Genomic DNA, 20,176 nt, shown 5'->3' on the forward strand with positions numbered 1-20,176 from the left:
TCACTTCAGCATCTTTGCCAGAACCTGAAACTTTTTGAAGGCCTTAACTTTTTTATTTTGTAACCTTAAACCCATAATCAGAGGAAAATTTCTTAAACTGTTTTTCCTGTCTGTATTTTGTTTTAAGGAAACCAGTCTGAAAATCTGTGCTGTTGGAGAAAAGTACATTGCTAGTATACATTACTACATTTACTCTAGTTTGAAGTCTGTTTTCTAATGTGAATTGTTACGGTTAATGAAAACACTTCCTTCTAGTATAGAGGACACTTTCTAATGCACTGTATACTTGCAGAAAAATGAGCTCAATATACAAGTTGTTGACTATGGAGACAAGATTTGTTCTCTGTTTACTATAGAGAAAATGCAATTAGCCTGTTCAAGAACTTGTTCTGGATTATCTAAAAGGTCAACAATGATTTTTTTTATATTTTTATAAAAGTCTGGATGAAAAGAAGATGTAGTTACAAATACTGTCTAGATAATTAAGATTACATGTACAGTGTAAGGTGCTGTTTATTTTACAGGCAAAATCTGTGTTTGAGATTGGACTTTGCAGTAACAAAATGTTCTGCTATGCCGTCCTTGGGTCTATAATGGGGCAGTTATTGGTCATTTACTTTCCTCCACTTCAGAAGGTTTTCCAGACAGAGAGCCTGAGTGTCTTGGGTAAGAACAGTTTCCTTTTCAAAACTGTCTGTAAATGCATTAGCAGATGGTTCTATAAGAGCACTTCCTGACTGTTTGCATACAATGGGAATGCAAAGCCTACTGACTTTTTTTGGAAGAAAAAAATAAAATCCTTTGAGATGTTTTCTTTGGGAACCATGATTTAAAGGCATCTGGTACCCAACTACTCAGTGTGTTCTTAAATTTCTTAGGTGCTTATATATATTAGGTTTCTTGAATGTAATTTTGATGCAGGCAAAAATGAAGCATAGAGTCTATTGAAATTTTTTAAGCACTATTAATCATGCTATTTCGCACGTTTTTTCTCTATTTAATAAAGGACCAAGATTTCTAAATACGGTGTTTATACTTAACTAGCTGCATTATCGTAGGGTAAAAAGACATGAGGGTTTTAAGAACTTATAGATACATAAAGCTGTTGACCTCATTAAGACTTCCATTTATTACTTCTGCAGTTTTCTGGAGTTAAAGATAAATGATTGTCGTGAAATACATATTTTTTACACAATTCTTTTAACTCCAGTATCATTTCTGATTATATTAATATTTTTTCAATATGAAGTTAATTATGTTGCTTAGCGTTCTCTGTTTCCGTAGGTGTTAATAAAAATGGGATTATGAAATACTTTAGAAGTTTGAAATATCATGCCTGTACTTACAATCTGTGTATAAAGTATGCATGTTAATCTTCTAGTTCTGCAAAAATTAATTCTTGCTTCATTTCTCCTCAACTTACCCAATGATTGGGAGACAATTTGAATGTCTTCTAAGTCTTGTTCTTTTGTAAGTCTGCCCTCAGTCTTAAATAGAAAATTTAAAAAAGGCTAATTATCTCTTTCCAGATTTACTGTTCCTTCTGGGACTCACTTCCTCTGTGTGCATAGTGACTGAGATCATAAAGAAGTTTGAAAGAAGCAAGGAAAAGATCCAGAAACGTGGAAGTTCTTCTTCGTCAACTTCGTCTTTTCTTGATGTATGATGCATATTGCATTCATTTGTTTGCAAACTTAGGGATTGCTGTCTAAAGATTTAGGAGAAAGAAAACAATATTTGAAGGATAGAGAAATCCTGCGGGCTTTTGACAAGTCCATTGTTTCACTGGCTAATGATGAACGTTCATGTTTCAAGACTGTTTAGAATTTAACTTCCAGCTGTGGGAGTAACAAATGAAATTATGCAACTTTGGTAACATTTTTCCTCAAACATAAATTTACTTTTGAGATTGAATGGGATTTTGTGTGTGTGGGGGGGTTAATTTAAAGAAAGATCTAAGCCCAAGTCCCATTTTCTGCACTTAAAAGATATAACTGTGTAAAATCCTTCTCTTAGATATAAATATTTTAGTTTGTTTTTATTTAAAACATTGTACTATTTTACTTCTATGGTGGTGGGACTTTGCTACTAATACAAGGATAAAAAAATATTTCAGAGGCATTCCACTGGGTTTAGAGTCTGTCACAAGAGTGCCATATTCTAGCTACTGTATTTATTTACTTTATCCTGCAATGTGTAAGCGGCTCAAGTACCTTGTGCTACAGGTTTTTATTTTGTATCCCGAGGTTTTTTTGGTTTTGTTTTTTTTTTTTTTTTTTTGCACAGGATGTGACCGCTGTCAGATCACTGTTTTTCCTTTTCTTTTTCTGTGATTGAAAAGCCTATACTGCAATTTGAAGTAAATGTTTGCTTTTCTTAAAAGTGTGTTGTCTCTTTGTTTTAAAAGAAACTGGTACTTAGATTAGCATGCTTGTTTTGGTATAATGTTAGATACCAGCTTTGTTTCATGTCTAGTTCCATATTTACTTTAGCTTATGACTGTTAGATCACTTGAGTGATTATAAGACAGTACTGTTATTGAAATGATTTGTAGTGCATTGAATTAGAAAATGAATGCACTAATCCTCACTCTGGTAGCAAAAAACCCCACCCCTCTTTCAAAGAAGCTTGGTTTTCCTTCCTCTTCCTTCTTCCAGCCTGATCATAAAGTTTTTACTGGTGATGTAACTTAAAATTTTACCCTACAGAATGACTTTCTATGACTAGAAAAGCATTATAATAGATTAATATATATATGTTAAAATTATTTTAAATATATGATAATGTTTAAATATTCTAATATTCACTAAGTGGAAATAGTGTTCTTCCTCAAAATAGACTTGCAGCTGTTGTCATCAGTGTCTTCTCAACAGAGTAGGACTCGTCATCCTTTGAGGAAATGCAAGGAACTATCACCTAGGGAATATTGAAAAGAGGATGTCTAAGGTCTCTAGGGGAAGTTGGCGATGTAATGGTACCTCTTTTGCTCCAAAGCATGTGCATACACATATTTTCACAGTGTAGCCTGAAAGGTAGCACTGGTATTGGCTCTGGGCCATGCTGTCATCATGGTCATGCTGTCGGTTAATGAGGAATTGTAAATAGGCACTGGGATATTTCTCACCGTTGTGGCCCCACGTGTCATGCTCAATCTGAGGAGTTCATGGAAAACGAGGCAGTTCAGAAAGTGCTGTAGGAATTTCTCTGCTAAGAGGTTACTTGAATTGTTCTCTTCTTTTTCCTCTGGAGATTGGCAGACTTGGTCAGGAAGTGGGGTTGCAGACAGGACATGAGTGCACCGCTGAGTCTGCTTTGCACACGCAATTCACCCGTTGCCCTGGCTGACCCTGGGCCTGCTCCACATGCACGTGTTACCTGGACTACCACTGTGCTGGAGATCAAGTTGTGCAAAGGGAAAGACTGCAGCATATGGCCCTCATCTCTTCTTGCACGATGTTATGTGAACCACTGAGCTGGTAGAGCCTGAACAAGGTGCCTTCTTACAGCAGTGCTCTCACGTCTTCAAGCAAAAGTTTATTTCCAGCAGTTCTGCCTTTTGGAAGTTGGAACAGATTTGTCAGTGTTCCTCCTGTTGAACTATTACTGTCTTTGGCAAGTGGTGCTGTGGTTGTTCAGAATTTCCATACATTTTCAGAACACTTACTAATAAAATACTTAGTATTCTTCAGTAAAGACAGGTAGTAAAAACTGACAGTGCATGCTGATGGAAGAATCTCTTGAACAAACTTGGGTTTTGAAAAAGTACAGCAACTCTACTTTTCACATAGTAAGTCTTAACTTGTTGATATTCTCCATGGGATTTGACTGCTTTGTGCTCTGCACTCAGAGTCCCAGAAATCCAGGTAAGTACAGCAGTGCCGATAAAAGCCAATTTGTCATCTTAGCTTGAAAGTGTTAATGCCTAGTCTTTAAAATAAATTTTAGGAAGTATCCCTTTCCCAGCCCAAGTCTCACTTTCTGAAAAAGGTATGTCAGTCTAGACAAGACATAATTTCAGTCTCTTACAAACAATTCTGCCTTCTTGCAAGGTGAACTTAATTGAATGCAATTCACTTTAAATATGCCAAACTAAGTTTTGGTGTGTTTTCTAATGGAAGATGAAATAAGTAATTCATGTAGCTAAATCTGATTATTTATGAAAAACATGTGGGCTGAATTCCATTGCCATTTTTTGGCTCCAGTCTTGATCTTTACCACCTAACAGCAAGTTTGATTTTTTTTCCAGAACAATTGAATCAATAGTGTGATTTTTCCACAAAAAAGGAGGCATTTAATGTGGGATGAAAATAGACAGCAACCGAAGAATTTAGTTGTTCTTACTAAAGCATGGAAAACAGAACTTTTCAGTTTTAATAGGAGCACTTTTGTTTTGTTGTTTTTTTTTTGTTTTTTTTTTAATTTTTCCCCCAAAGATGACTGGAAGCCTATGATACCTCAAAAAGGAAAATCAGAACATTTGATTTAAATTCTGAATAGTAACCCAAGAGTCAGTAATTATTTTCTTCCACATACAGGATTGGTATTTACAATGCTGTGTATTTCTTTTTATTAGCAAAAAAGATCAGCTGGAGTTCTTCATTGAGAACACATTTCCAATAGAGTAATTCTTCATCATCGAGTCAGCACTCCCAAAGGTATTCTCAAAATGCCATGTGATCACAGCAGCCTTTTTATCCGAAAGTGGAACACTTGAGTTTATCCCCATCTTCTGAACTATCTAATTGAAGGTACTCCTCAGCAAGTCTCAAGAATTTATGTTCTCTAGTACTTTTCCAGTATGGGATTCACAGTAAATTAAGATCTTTCTTCTCACAGCACGAACAAAGTGGCACCAAAGATGCCAGTATTTTCATATGTAAGACTTATTTTAAATGTGACTCTTTCCAGTGATTAAAAACTGAAAGGAACTACAAGCTTGGTAAAATGAAACACGTGGGATCATAACAGATTTGGATAATTAAGGATTTAAGTTTTAGTTACTAAAATCAAGAACTTTAAGCCTTTTCAACTTTATTTAAAGTCATCTGATGGAAGTGAGACTGTGTAGATTGCTGCAAATAGAAGTCTACTTAGAAATGGGTTGTAAAGTTGTAGTAACTGACTGCATGGTTGAGCCTAGGTGCCATCTGCTGGTAGTTTAGTAAGTAGCAGCTTTCATGCTGGAAGAAATATTAAATACTATCAGACTGTATCTCAAAAATAATTTTTTCATTAATGGAATAGATGTTATAAATCTATTCTCACTGAATATATTATGGCAGGGTCAAGCCTCAGCGGTATGATACCAGAGATGGTTCCTGTAAGCCACGAGATCTAGCGGGTTCCTTCCCTGTGGATAGTTGTCAGGTAGCTGGCGTAACCAGGACTGAAAACCAAACACCCAATGAGGCTTGAATTCTGGAAAGTGATGGGCAAAACCTTAATGATTAAAGGTGGAAACCATGATTTTCCTGAATGTAAAAAAATATGAATTTTTGAGGAGAAAAAGCACAAATATAGTAATTAGATTGTATAGGGAAAAGACCCTGGAAAAGCAATAATTTTATGAGAAAACCACGTTCAAAAACTTGCTATCGTGTGATAGCTTTGTGTGTGCCTAGAGGCATCTAACTCTCTTTCCTTAAACATACCAAAAGGGGGGCAGGGGAGGGGATAAAAGCTGAAGTTTCTCCCCCAGTATAGTTCAGTACCTGTGATGCAGCAAGCACAACTCGGTTGTCACTGAGTAAAGCTAGCTCTTCCTGAACATACCAGTGCTCTACCTGTAAAGACTGATTCTACAGTATTTTAAAACTTTTCACTTTCCATTTTAATCTGATCTGTAAGACTGTAATCACTGTGTTTCTCACATTTAAAAATAGGATTTTTTTGAAAATTAGAAGTGTTCAGGGAGATGGAGGGATAGCCAACTATAAATGTTTAGGAAAACAAATCCTCTACACTAGCCCAGCTCTGAAATGCTGAACAGCTTTGCTCTCATTTTCAATTAGACCAATACCTTTAAAAACCAAGCAAAACACTACAACTTTTTTTTTATAACTAACACTTTTATAAAAGAGGCACTGTATAAAAGTCAATTTAAAAAATTCCACAAAGCACAAATTGTAGGTAAAGATTGAATTGGGAACTTGTGTGAAAACTGCTGTGCAAATCTGAATACAGTCCCATATTTTAATATAATTTCTTCCATCTGCACAGCATTAAAAATTATTCCAGGAATAATCCTTTCACTCATCCACTGCAAGTGATGCAAACCTATTGACCTGGCATAAATGCCGAGCTGCCGGTACAGCACATGTGGTGGCTTTTTTTTTCTTATTAGATGCTTTCTTCTTTTTGCAGGACTCAGATTTGGTCTCGGTCGGCTTCTGAAAGAAGTCTGGAGGTACAATTGACTCTACTGTACTTAACAATACCTGATAAAGCTGTGTAGTTTTTGGAGATAAACTAAACAGATTTTCCACTGAAGGTGTTGATTTAAGCTCTTGATACAATCTGTGCACAAGCGTCCCACTGTAAAGCCTGCTCAAAGGAAGGAGAGAATCCTCATTTAGAATTAGACCTCATCAGGACAGGTACAGAAACATGCTGTTTAGCAAAAAAAAGAAGGGAGTTCAAATGCAGTAGAATGGGCCAAAGGAGTTTGACACACAAAATAAAATGTGAACACATTCCATCAGGGGCTTGTTTGGAAAGCACGTCTCTGAAACATCCTTACCTACTCAGGTCTGGCTCAGAGAGAGGAGTGCCAAGTAGCTGGTTGAGATACAATCCCATCTGAAGACAGCACTGCCACTGGCAAAAACTGTGTGCAGCATCTAAATCGAAGTATTTATTTTTGAATTTCTTTTCCTTCCATTTTAGAAATTCGTTATATGCAACACTCTCATCTTCAGTGCATAAAACTGTGGTATCTAGGTTAGAAATAAAAAATCACGTGCAAATAAAAGTTCTGCTGTGAACAGTACAAAAGGTATCTGCAAGGTATAGGGTCTTCAAACCTCCAGTTCTATTTCAGGAAGCATTAGTAGGGTTTTCAGATGACTCAAATTGAACTTAAAGACATAAAATTGAGTAAAAATTCAAGTATGAATATCCATGAGAATCTGAAATTGTGAAATCAGGAACTTAATTTGTTAGGTAATTTGCCTTGCTGTTCTGAGTGAATCAATTCCAAACAAGATTTCCATCTTACTCCCACTTGGGAAGCGTGTGGTAACCATGTCAGTCCAGTTTCTACAAACGAGAACCTGAAGAAACTGTAACCCTGGGATGTGTCATCACTGCCATCAAATGAAGGTGGTCTAGAGGAAATGCTGCCATAACTCTAGTAGGTACAAATATTAGTGAAACAATTTATGTGATAATTTAGTACTTTCAGAATCTTGCAAAACACAGGCAGATAAAGGGTACACGTGCAACTCAGCATTTTTAAGTACAGATAATTTTAGAAAAAACTCACAAGAAGTAACAATCTGTCAAGGCATCAGTTGTTATTCTCGTTTGATGCATGAGTGTGTTAAGCTTATTTTTTATAACTTTTCTATCTAAGTATTTTAGTCCTAAACAAAGCATTTATAAATGCAAATTAATGTTTTACAAGATGGCAAAGTACTATTTTAACTGTATGTTAAATTAATGGCTAGCACTGTTTCTCTGCTCTATATCAATGCAAGGAATGTGATACCTTGGGATATAGTGTAAATCAATGCCAATTCATCTGAATTTGGACAACTCATCATAAATGACAAAATTAATTATGGTATAGATACTTCATCGTAGCTGAACACCTAAAATTGCATTATTTGGAGACATACCTGGATCGTTTATCCTGTGCAGTTCTCCAGATACTATCATTAGAAGTAAAGCCTTTAATAGATGCAATGTAACTTTTGGTTCTGAACAACATATCCAGTAACATGTTACAGCAATAGCGAGTTGTAAGTGACTGGGAATAGATTCTAGAAAATTCATTTTCACTCCTAGAGTCTCAAGCAAAAGCATCTGACGGCATGACATGGGCATCTGAAAATAGATTTAAAAATGGGAGAGAAAAAATAAAGGTAAGAAACTTTATTTGCTGTGAGCAATTTCTAAAAGGCAAATAAATTGTGTTTAAATTAGCTAGTACTTCATATTTTCAATAAAGTTATTTAAGTTTTATAGATATTCTGAACAGGAAGTATTTTTTAAATACTACTTAAACTTTAAAAACTACATAGTTAAATGTTAGTTAGAAGAGTAAGTAATTTTTTACATTTGCTTGAGGTTAGGTTTTAATAGCTTTCAGTCTTCTTCAAATTAGGTGACTTAAACTCCTATATAAAAGTGACTTGCTTGGAAAGTCTTGTACCCATAATGCATTAAAATTACTTTCATATGGCAAATCTACATCAATATATATATTTACATAAAAACTTTCTTTTTGTGCCTCTCAGAAGTTACCCTTGAGATGTAATGGTGATGTCTGTTCTTGGTACGCTGAACACACACACACTTACCTGTGATCACAATGAAATCTTAAGTGTGAAGTTTGTATTTCTCACCTGCAATGTCTTAATTCCTACCATGTTTCCTTCTTTGTTGTGCTACTTTACTTCTAAAAAGTGATGTTACAAACTTTGTCATAACTTCATACATGTAGCAAAATCGCAGCAGGTCATTCAGTTGCGATTGGGAGTGCTTTGTGAACCTTGATTAGGGTGATGGTGTGTTCTTAGGCAGACTGCCCCATAGAACACAAACTGAAATCAGTTTTGCCTAGAGCAGTTTAAATACAAAATAACCTTTCTTCTTCTTCTAACCTTCTGCTGAGCAGGTAACTTCCATGCATTTAGTAAGGAGAGTTATAATAGCAGAAGCTCAAATTAATTAAACAGCATACATACCAAGACCAAAGTAAGGTGTCATTAACGTTTCTTAAAAATCCCCAAACATTTTTTTTTCAAACAGAAGTCTTTGCTCATTTAAAAGGCCTGTAACAATATCCTGTGTAAAATAACCTGTATGTAGGTTTTGGGATTCATGCCTATCTGTAGCATTTAATGATTGCAGTAGGGATAGACTCAGTTCTTATATGAAATAGCCACCAGCAAGTGATAAAAACATACAGCACAGCCCACACTCAGAGATGTGTTAACAGTTGATCTGAGTGCCAGGATGGATAGAGCATGTGGCTTAAATATGCAGTATTAAGAGACACAGATTGCATTTCCAGATGCTTTGAAATGACTGCATACAAAACCTCAGTTATGCAACTTTGGGAATGGGAGATTATTTTCCATTCACAGCATGAGTTAATCTCAATCATTAGAATTCAAATATACAGAATAGCTATTGGTGACTGAACTAACCTAGTACAACTTTCCTTTGATTACAAGGTAGTTTTCAGGTGCTGTTGTCTGGTAAGCAGCAGGTGTCCAAGTTAGCAGGATGCATACTTGTGGCAGGTAAAATTGATGGGCAGCTGCAAGATTCATACATGAAATAATGGTGACTTTTAGTAAAAATGCATGGGTCAGATTTTGTTCCAGAACATTGCTCCGGAACATCCATAGCTTGGTCAAATATAAATTTTGTAGTGTTAAATTGCCCTTTTCTAAATGTCATGAGTTCCTTCCTGTAACTATAAAATCAAGTCTTAGTGTAAGAGAATACACAGGATGAAAGAAGGGCTTAGAATGGAAAATTGAGGCAATGCTGCATAGACACACAACCAGCTTTTCATCTAATTTGTCTTGATACCCCTGGGTGGGGGGGAGGGCAGAAAAGGTAGAAGACCAAGACAATCTCTGTAGCTTCTCAACTCTTGCAGGCCAAGCTCGGAGCCCTGCAGGTACCTCTTTGTTACGTAGTTACTTACTGAGGCATCACCTTTAGCGAGCAGTTGGCAAACACGACTCCCAACTAGATTTCGTCACTCATGAAACAGCGTTAACTGCGATCTGTTGTGACAACCATTTACCTCCATTAACTTGCCCAAAGAAAAACGATCATCACAAAACCCCGCGGGGAGGCTTGCTGCTTGAACAGACGTTTTTTTAAGTGTCTTTTGGAGTCTGTCAAACTCACGCACAACTGGCAGCTCGCCAGCTTGCTCACTCAGAGGAGCACCTTCGGTACGCGGAGGCACTGTCAGCAGCAGTCCGTAGATAACCTGTCGGATGGGCAAAGCTGCGCTGTGGGCGCTAGGTCTCTGCGTGTTCTCCACCTGAACGTGGAGGAAGGTGCTTCTCAGAAGGAGGGCGTCGCTGATGAACGGGGCCAGCCGACCTTTCGCCAAAGCATCCAGTACCCACTGCGGCAAGTCCGCCTCCCTGGCGGCCTGGCATTCGTACCTCCCCTCCCGAAAAAAGTCCTCCAGCTTCACGTCGGACGGCGTGTAATCCTCCATCGAGGCGCACAGGAGCTCCCTTATTTCTTCTCTCTGGTGCTTCTTCAGGTAGGCCAGCACGCCGTCCACAGCCTCGCCGGGCTGCGCGAACTGCGCCAGCCAGTTCAGCAGCCCCTGCAGCCGGCCGTGCTTCCCGCCCCGGCCCAGCCGCGCCTTGCTGAAGAACACCTCCAGCGCCGCCAGCTCCAGGTAGTCGTTCCCGTTCATGACGGCGAAGAGGGGCAGCAGGCTCCTGTTGGGGTGGCGGAAGTGCCTGCAGAACTTCTCGGCGGAGAAGCAGCGGGCGGGGACGTAGCAGTCCTGCGGCCCCTCTCCCGCGCAGACGCTCCGCCACTGGAAGTGGGTGAGCGGGCAGTACCCGCCCGCCAGGTCGAAGACGCAGAAGTCGCTGTCGAGGGAAAGGACGGGGCAGCCCCAGCGGTTGGCCAAGCCGGCGATCTCCCGGTCGGCCTCGGCGAAGCACTGCACGAAGGGCACGCCGAGCCGAGCCAGCGCCTGCACGAAGGCTTCGCGGGTCAGCAGCGGCACCAGGCAGCCGCCCTCGCCGCGGCCGAGGCCCTGGGCCGCCCGCAGCCGCTCGGCCGCCCGGCTCCGCAGCGTGGCCAGCTTCCTGTCGCCGGCGCCGCGCCCGCCGTCCAGCACCACGAAGGGGGCGACGCGGCAGGCCCGCAGGCTGCCGAAGAAGTCGCGCACGGCCGCCGCGAAGGGGCCGTAGTCGCCGCCGCGGCGGAAGTCGCCGGCGGAGGCGAAGCACAGCCGGTGGTAGAGGCTGCTCCCGTCGATCACCAGCTTGGTGTCCCTCACCCGCAGCTCGGTGAAGAACGCCCCGCGCTCCTCCACGAAGCCCGTCAGACCCTGGACGCCCATGGCGGCCGCCTTCCCCTTCCCCTTTCTCCTCCGGGGGCGGAGCCACGCCGCCCGACGTCGCGCTAGAGTGACAGCCGAGCTCCTCCAATCAGGCTTCCCCTTCGCTCTTCCCGCCCGCGGGCTCTCGGTGTCGCCTAGCGACGGGGCGGCCGGGCCTGGGCGTTCCCCTCGCACCCCGCTCCGGTTCCCCCGGCCGGGCCGAGGTAGGAGCCCGGGGCCGCTTCCTCCTTCGCCCCGGGCTGGCAGCGCCCTGCCTCAAGCCGTCCCAAGGGGTAGCCGGAGGACCCTTGGGGGTACATTCGTCCCCGCCGTCAAGGCGGCCCTCTCGCCCCGACGGCCCTTTGGGGCCGGGCGCTGGAGGGGGAGAAGGCTGTGGGGGGATCGCTGTGCCGCTGCCGAGGGGGGTTCCCCGGGAGCACCGCCTTCTCCGGGGAGGTGGGGAAGGGGCCCGAGCGGCGGCGTGCTGCCCTCGGCCCTCTGCGCGAGGGTAGCTGGGCGGGGAAGCCGGCTCACTTCGTACCTGTGTGTGTGTGTGTGTGTGCCCCCAGGCCTCTGGAGCGTAAATTTTGAGCCTTACGGGGTCTCTTAATAAGGTAATAACAGCTCTGAGGTTGTCCTGGGGGATCCTGGCTTCTTGAATGTGTGTCGGGAAGATATTAGCTTTTTTGATAGTCAAGTACATTTGACCTGGTTTTACCATCACTCGTAAGCTCCTTTGCTACCGACGCTACTTATAAAATCTTTCTTAGTTATCCTTTCTCTGGGAGCACTGATAAACAGAGCCAACTGAGAGGATGTTACTTTAGACTTGGCTAGGTTTATAAAAATGTTGCAGAAAATAACAATGGAGCCAGCGTTTAGGAGTTAATTCCTTTTTAAATTAAGGAAAAAAACTATCTCATTTTTTTAATTTTCAGAAGGCATAAAGGAGCAGGTCAGTGAAGTCATTAGAAGTAAAAAATTCAAGGTAGTAAATACTGAGGATATTTGGAGTTTAAATACAAAAACTCGAATTTGTACTGTAAGGGGTGGGGTGGGGGTGGCAAATGTTGATGTAACACAGGACTTCTTCAGATACAAAAAGAAAACCTGATAGAATTGGAAAATGGCCTTGATTGGTAAAGAAGGGTTTATCTTGGAGGCTGAAAGTGTCAGAGTATGTTAGCCGTTGCTAAAGAAACCTGAAGGTTGCGTAAATGAAATTAGAAACAATATCTTACTTTTGTAAGCAAAGGAAGATCAGGGGTAGAAGTGGAGGTGCTGTGTGCTTAGCGTGTGTGGGTGGAACTATGAAACCCTAAAGAAAAGTTTGCATTAGCTTACAATAAAAAAGAGGAAGGAGATTTAACACTAGCCAAGGAAGAAGGAAAAAGTTAAAATAGTCATCCAGACAATATAATTGCATTAGTTTGTCATCAGCAGTCTGCCAGGCTCTGGAATGGGGCTTGGGGGGTGGTGGTGGTGAAGAAAGTTAAGAACATAAACTCTACCAGAGTGTTACTGGTTAAAGTAAACTGTGATTTCTGATAAGCGGTTGGAGAGTTGTTTTCTTTGAGTTATCTCTAGTTGTTCTGAACTTTAATGAAGCAATTGATGTGCTGCTGCTTGGGAAATACCTGTTCAGTGGGAGAAGATGGACACTGGTAAAAAAATACAAGGAAGGTTGGGCTAAAAGTTTGAGTGAGGTAGGAGGGGCTGCCTGTTCATGTACTTCTCAAAGAATCAGTCAGTCTCATGGTTGAGTAAGGCTCTAAAAGTCTAATGATTCTTTACAGGGTATTTTAAATGCAGCGGCTCAGCAATCCATCTCTTCTGTGACACCACAACGGCAGTCACTGGCCCCAGCCTTGTACCACTTCAGCAATAAACACCAAAGCATTTGACAAAGTTATATGATAGGAGAATTTGAAGGTGAGCGATGTTAAGTGACTCTTCTCCAGAAAAAAGGAATAGATAGTTCAGCAGTTTTTGTAAGTTTAGTTATTTCTAAAGGTTATGTATTTCAGAGCTTTTCTATTTGGAATTTATGAGGGCATCCATAAAACAGCAACTTAGTAGGAGAATAGAATAGTAAATGAAAAATATGTAAGCTTTCCAGAACTGGCAATGTGATATTTTACGGAGTTCATCTTCCTGCCCTCCCCTCCCCTACACCTCAACACGATCCACTTGTGCTTCTTCAGACAGATTTGGTGTTACAGAAGTAATTTTCTAGCTGACACTCTTTGCTTAGCGTTTGCATTTCAAAATTTTTTGTCACTTGCTATCTGAAAGAGAATACAGAAACAGAATCTCAGGAGTGCTTTTGTTTAAAAAACACACAGGATTTGTATCATTGTTATGATGGCTTGTAGTAATTAAAATTTGGCTGTATTTCATAATATAGTGACACTGCAATGTCAGGCTCTTTGGTACAGTGTGACAGCAGCTCCATAGGTGGGTATTAAAGTAAGTTCTTGCACATGCACACACGCAAACTGTTGTTGGGAGATACAAATTTGTAGTCTTCATGTAGGCTCTGCATTTGTTAGAAAGGGAAGACACTGACTTGGAACCAACAGTTATACAGCTTTTAAAATTAAGCAATTTGTCTCTTCCGAAGCAGCAACAAGAAGAAGGGGTTTTGATGTTTTCGCATTGACATTAAAATGGTATGGTGAACAAACACCAGTGTGGGCATGCCACGCTGCAGCGGGCAGTGCTGATAGAGAATAGTATTAGTTGCACTGATGGTAGGATCTTGCAACATCTTTATTTGTTCTAAAGGATTCTCAAACACAAATGATGCAGGTAGCATTATATAAAGCAAGGTAATCAAAGCAATGTTGTTTTATTATGTGCAGTGAAACACCTACCCTTTATCATTTGGAATGAGGAACACTGTTATTCTAAACTCATGTTCAGTTCTTGAAAACCACAGAAACACTAGAGGTTTGCCTTTGCAGTCCCCGTGTTTGCAGAATTAGGACCTCAATTAAACAAGAATTCTGAATCACAGCTAAATTGATAGACAGGTGGGTCAAGAAAGAATTATTACAGTGGAGGAGAAATTAAGAGCTTTTGGAAGAGTTGAGTCTTATTGAAAGTCTTGTAGACGTGGATAGCTATGAAGCTCTAATTTGCAGAAGATAGTAGTGAATCAGACAGAAGCTTGTGAGGTGAGCACTGAAAACAGATGGTGAAATCTGAAGGGCAAATGAAAGAGCAGATAAAACAGTTTGGTGGTTATTTATGAGCATGAACTCAAATTATGGGTGGAGATTATGCTTCAGTATATACAAAAATCAGGTACCATGGTGATATAAAGACAGGTGGTGAGGAGAAGAGTGTCATATCAAGGGGAAGGGTCAGGCAAAATACTGGTGTAGTTCTTGCAAAAAGCTCTTGAACCTTGAAATAAATTAAAGCACCTGTATTTCATTTCCCCTGTGTTATCAGTTCAGAGAATTCATTTAAGGTTCATTTAGAGGAAAGCTGACTATGTCACAACTACATTATCTGGAATTTCTTTATAAAGTCTGCTGCCCACAGCCTAGCGACTAGTTCCATATATTTTGTGCTTTGCTGCAAACTCAGTACTGCTGTAAAATTAAATGAAGATTTTAATAAGAATAATACATTGACATTTTTTTTTTTTTCTGTTTCAAGCATTTCCCGTGAATGTTCATGGAAGAGTAAAAGGATTTGAAAGCTGCATTCTAGGGAAATTTGTGTAGTTTCTGTTACGCAGAGAAATGCTGAAATTTCAAGAAACTGCTAAGCCTGTCACTGTTGCCAGATTTAATTCTGCTTGCTCAGATGCAATGATTGCAAGAAGATACAGTATTCAGAAGAAACTTGGCAATGGAAGCTTTGGAAATGTGTTTCTAGTTTCTGACAGAAAAGCGAAACAAGGAGAAGAATTGTAAGTAAACCCTTCACATACTTTAAATAAAAATGTTTGGAACATATTTCTTGCATTGTAGATATTTTCTTTATATTTGTGTCTCATGTCTCAGTTTGATCTTACGTTGCAGGATTAACTGCTTAACTTTAGTGAGGATATAAGACAGGAGCAGACCTTATGCTGACTCAGCATTCCAACTGAATCTGCTTCTGTTTAAAATAGTTTATCCGGTATGTCTGTCTACTTGTGCTTTTATCTAAATCCTTTTCAATTTACTTGAGCAGGACAGAGTGGAGGTAGGTAGAAAATCTCAGACCCTTGCCTGCATAGAGATGTACACCTCTGAAGTTTTGTAACAAATAATAAAACCAGTAAAAATATATGTAACTTACCTATTCCCTGGTGTCATAGCTTGGACAAGTTGCTAGTGTAAGATATAAACTATGGAAATTACCTTTTTATTTACTCAGAACCGAGTAAATTTTATCGTTGTCCTGACAAGAAGCGGGGCAAAGGAATATTCCAGGTTTCACAAATCTGCTCTTCTTCTTTGTAAGAAAATTGTTGAAGGCTTAAAGCTTTCTAATTTATAGGCTGTCATTTCATAATTATGTCAACATATATACGTATATAATATAATTTTATAGTTTATTTTTGAGGTATTGTATTTTATAAATAAACTCAGTCCTTGAAGTTCTTTCTTCAGAACACTTACTAAAGTGCTGGGCATTTGCCTTCTATCTTGTGCTTATCCATCTTCATGAACGTGATGTTTTTGTTTCAAAAAATATGGGAAAAGAGGATCCTTAGTCTAATCAGATCCAGTTACTGCATTAACTAGCTCTGTAATGCTTCATTCAGTTACACGTGCCCATTAAAGCATGGAACATTGAAAGAGAGCATGAAAATGTCAGGATTCCTGAATGTATTTTAATGGACTTCTCTCTTAATTTCTGATGATTTCTTATTTCCTGTAGGTAAGTCTTCGATAACACTTAATCGGATGCTGTTAGAAATCACTTCTGTGTCATTGTAAGGACTCAGATTGTTGGAGGAGTCTCAAAAGAAAGTGTACTGTAGTGTTGTAATTGTCCTTTTTTTTATAATTGAGTTGTCTAAATGAAACCTGAGAAGAAATAGTTACAGAAATTCCAGTAAACACCTTTCCATTTGCTGATAGCACTTTTTAAAAAAATTGACAAGTCTTGATTTTCTTTTTTTTTTTTTTTTTTTTTTTTTTAACTTGCATGAATTTGCATAGGTCTCATCAGTTTGGTTAATAAACTCTTTAGGATTCTGAAGCTACAAATACAAAATAACATTTTCAGAGTGTTGACATTTCTGTATGTGAGTTTGAAGTTGGGTGCCCAGGTAATGCATTACTGGATGGACCTTCTGTTGTGGAGAGCTGTGTCTGTCGGTTTGATACTTACACCAAGTGGAATTTAAGTGTGGATATTTTTGATATTATCCAGTAAAATTTGTGAGGCTTTTTGTGTAAAGTCTGAAGCATCTAATCAGTGTACCTTTCAGCCAGAAATACATTCTTTCTTTAAATGTGGTAGTCTATTAGTCCTTACTGATGGGTACATTAATGAGCAATTACATGATAAAAGAGCTTTTTCTGATTTATTTGTGCCTTGCTTTTGCTATTTATGACAATGCATTCTTGGCAATACTGCCTTAATAAATGTGCAACCAAGACATAATTCTTTCACTTGTTTTCCTTCTACGTCAGTTTACAGCTTCTCAGCTCCTTGCATCAAAGTTAGATGCTACTAAGCTCTTAGCTTTTTGCAGCAGGCTTTTAAGACTTTTGGATCTCAGCCTTAGCTATGGTTTTCTACAAAAATGTTATTTAATGAAAACTTTAATTAAAAACAATAGAAGATATTTTTATTTTTTCTATTAAAGCAATTTGTCTTGTAAAAAGGGTGACAGGAATTACCTGGGCTTCTAAGACCCTTCTGAATTCGGTTATTACTGAACTCATTCTTAGAATATCAACAGTGCAGTGTAATGTGTGTCTTCAAACATTTGCTGCTATAGCACAAGCTGCCAAACCTCAAAACCAAGGAATGTGTGCTCTGCATTTAAGTAATTTATTATCTCTATTGTTTCCTTAAGAATTTTCCTTTGAGAACTTTAATTCTGAGTGACTGTGTTTTGAAGAAATACGCACTGCCTGTCGCATTTCATGCCTGTGTTTTGTTAGGGATGAGGCTGAGCGTGTCCTTTGCCATCATCACGGCAGAGGCTGAATATCAAATGGCGTATTCTTTTTTTGTTTTATCAGTCTCTTTTTGTGACTGCAACAATACTTAACAAACCAAAGTGCAATAGTGTAGTTCATCCTTTCATCACTAGGGGGTACTTGTGTATCACAGTTATTCATTCCTTCTGTGCCTCGAATGTAGGATGGAGAGCAGATTCCCCCAATTTCTCTCCCTTACATGCTAATAGATGACAAAAATCCTGGCCCAGGTGAACATGAAAGCTCAAGTAGCATAATGAGATAGAGTGTAGACACCTTCTTCTATTTAAAAATACTGGTTTCTTAAGGTGGTAAAATATACTAGAAGTCACATTCTCAACACTACTTTCAAATCAGAAAACAATCTCTTACAGAACTGCACTGATTACTGCTTCTGTTATACATTTCCCATTGGGAAGTTTATTTATACTTGTGAGTGAAAAATCAGGTGTTATGCTTCTTACCCTTTAAAAAGAATAATCTTAATACATCTCTGAAAGCACTTTGGCAGGAAAAAATAAATGAAGATATTTAAGTCCCAAATGATCCTCAGCAGAATTAGAAGTCTATTTTTATTGTTTCAGAGATGATCTAGAACATGCTGAGACAAATGTTTTATACAGCATTGACTCATCCCCGTATAGTTTCTTGAAAATTGCTATAGTCAAAAGCACTGTAAAATTGGGTAGGAATAAATCATAAGAATACAAGTTCCTAAGAAGAGTGACATCTCAGATACTGCTACAGAGCTGTTTGGGGATATCTTTTTCAATTTTCCATTAGTGCAATGTCTACAGAATGAGACAGACTAATGCATAGACTAACAGTGGTTATCATGTAATTTCATGTATGCCAAGCAAAGATTTTATATGATTTTAGAAATAGTTTTGAGGCGTGCCTTGTACTTTATTACTACTCAAGGATCTTAGCTGTGGTGAGTGAAGCTTTATGCACAGAGTTGCTTCAGCTGGGCGGGAGGGTGAGTTGATAATTTGGAGCATGCCTCAAGTTAACAGCCATATTTCACATAAGGCTCTCCAAATATTGCTGCTCAGGCCAGCAATGCCTGCCTCTCTTAGACGTACATGCCAGCTTCATGCTGATCTCCAGTTCTGCATATGGGTGGGATCAGGATTACTGACTTTCTGAGGTCGTGCAAGTTCAGAGACATCCAGTGTGATATGGTTGAGTTGCATACTCTAATAAGCTTATGAAGTACTATGAGTGTAGTAGCATATGTAAGTCTCTTATTATATGTCCCTCTTAAGTGTTGCATTGTACAACAAATTCCTTGCCTGTTGTTTTAACTTCCCAATTTGTATTTTTTGAAAATTGTACTTTCTGGTAATTAATTATATTCACGGTCCTGTGATTTCTGTAATTTTGCCTTCTTTTTTATTAGATGACTCTGAAAATAATTTTAATTTTGCATTCCATCTTGTATTGCTTGTGCTTTATATTTTTTTCAAGGTATGTTATCCACAGTGGAGAGGGAGAAAACCAAACCAGTGATGTAGTAGTCTGGAGTGAGATGGTGCCACCATGGGGTTATTTCAGGCTGGTTGTTAGACTTAAGAATCACATGTCATTCTGAGATATATTTGTTTTGTGCAGACGTATGATGAATAACTTCTCTGAGTTTCATAGTAACTTCCTAAAAAGAAAAGTGCAAGTTCTTGATTTTAGATTTGTGGCTAGGGAAGGTGACTTTTGTCATCTATGATTGTGTAGAAAGTTATGCCATTCGCTGCACGTCTTCTACAAGAGCTTTTGATCCTGTTGGATGATTCTCACAGAGTATGACGGGGTTAAGCATCTCAAAGATAGAAGTTCCTGAAACTTATGTGGAAACAGACAGCAAAGTAGAGAACAAAATGCATGCCTTCATAAAGAGAAAGGCCAGAACCTGGGAGACTTTTCACTACGAAAGACATTTCTCATGTACTAGACAATCCACACAGGAGAGAGATCATCAATTTCCCCAGTTTTGGAAGAAACTATGGTCAGAATTTGTATCATCTTATACCCTAACATCAGTTAAACATAAGAGACATATTTGCACAAAAACAAGCTTCTCAGTTCTAGTTCACACAGGATGGCTTGGTTTGTGTGTTATTTGAAATTTTCCCTAGTAGATATTTGCAAATCTTGTTTTGAGCCAGGTACTGTACATTCACTAAAACTGAGGTTGAACTGATGAATGTTGACACTGTCTTTCTGTTCTGGTGGACTCTAAAATGAGCTCTGACAAATCTTTATTTCAAATTGCAAACTGATTTAGTGAATATGTAACTGGAGCCCAAATAAAATTTGGATGCTCCTGCAAATATTTGCTGTGTTTTTTAATATTTTCCAGAATTTAGGCATGATAGACAGGGATGCACATCACTAGTTGCCTATAAGTGGAGTTCCATGAATTTGTAGAGACTCTGGCTTTGACTTTTATAAGAAAAAGTGGTAGCTTTAGTTTGGGTTAAAACTACTTAATTTGTGCTTTTGTTCATTTTCTTCTTTTTCTTTTGTAAAGTTGCACCAGTAATGAAGTTGGACCTAAGTGTAATTTTTTTTTTCTTTACATTTGTATAATCCAATGTTGCTAGCAAAGGATAAACAGTTCTACTCAGTCACTTTTCTAGACCCATGTATGCCCACTATGGAATGCAGTCTATTAAAAATGACTCTCTGCATGCATTTAGCACCTTTTTCATTCTGGGACCTGAAAGCACTTTTCAGAGCTGTGGAGTAATTTGTCCAG

The 20,176-nt window shown here is 39.2% G+C and overlaps 3 protein-coding genes across 12 annotated transcripts in view; 2 read left to right on the forward strand and 1 right to left on the reverse strand.

The window, feature by feature from the left end:
* The window catches only part of ATP2C1 (ATPase secretory pathway Ca2+ transporting 1), a 65,400-nt gene extending 63,018 nt beyond the window's left edge, over positions 1-2,382 (forward strand). For all 6 annotated transcript variants that reach the window (XM_032991274.2, XM_032991276.2, XM_042806283.1 and 3 more), the window contains 2 exons: positions 525-666; positions 1,530-2,382. In XM_032991274.2, the coding sequence (XP_032847165.1) occupies positions 525-666; positions 1,530-1,666 (279 nt within the window). In that variant the 3' untranslated portion in view covers positions 1,667-2,382. The remainder of the gene's footprint in view (positions 1-524; positions 667-1,529) is intronic.
* Positions 2,383-4,265: 1,883 nt separating this feature from the next.
* ASTE1 (asteroid homolog 1) lies at positions 4,266-11,319 on the reverse strand. Its single transcript, XM_042806285.1, has 4 exons — positions 9,986-11,319; positions 7,839-8,046; positions 6,740-6,935; positions 4,266-6,543 (listed from the first exon to the last, which is right to left on the reverse strand). Exons 1-4 carry the CDS (start codon positions 11,279-11,281, stop codon positions 6,249-6,251), a joined length of 1,995 nt encoding a protein of 664 aa, XP_042662219.1. The 5' UTR covers positions 11,282-11,319; the 3' UTR covers positions 4,266-6,248.
* Positions 11,320-11,396: 77 nt separating this feature from the next.
* Positions 11,397-20,176, forward strand: part of NEK11 (NIMA related kinase 11) — a 94,711-nt gene continuing 85,931 nt past the window's right edge. For 3 of the 5 annotated variants that reach the window (XM_032991278.2, XM_042806544.1, XM_042806545.1), the window contains exons 1-3: positions 11,481-11,553; positions 13,057-13,192; positions 14,930-15,185. In XM_032991278.2, coding sequence (XP_032847169.2) covers positions 15,016-15,185 — 170 coding nt within the window. In that variant the 5' untranslated portion in view covers positions 11,481-11,553; positions 13,057-13,192; positions 14,930-15,015. Of the gene's footprint in view, positions 11,554-13,056; positions 13,193-14,929; positions 15,186-20,176 lie in introns of all 5 variants that reach the window. The other 2 variants (XM_032991277.2, XM_032991279.2) reach the window with 2 other exon arrangements.

Source organism: Tyto alba, unplaced genomic scaffold (genome assembly GCF_018691265.1).
Source record: "Tyto alba isolate M040663 unplaced genomic scaffold, T.alba_DEE_v4.0 Super-Scaffold_46, whole genome shotgun sequence".
NCBI lineage: Eukaryota > Metazoa > Chordata > Aves > Strigiformes > Tytonidae > Tyto > Tyto alba.

Excerpts from the sequence above, each read along its gene's own strand:
- ASTE1 (XM_042806285.1), bottom strand. The coding sequence starts at position 11,281 with ATGGGCGTCCAGGGTCTGACGGGCTTCGTGGAGGAGCGCGGGGCGTTC. Across the intron at positions 6,936-7,838 it reads GCACAGGATAAACGATCCAG|ATACCACAGTTTTATGCACT; the intron begins GTATGTCTCCAA and ends TTTCTAACCTAG. Across the intron at positions 6,544-6,739 it reads TCTGAGCCAGACCTGAGTAG|GCTTTACAGTGGGACGCTTG; the intron begins GTAAGGATGTTT and ends TCCTTTGAGCAG.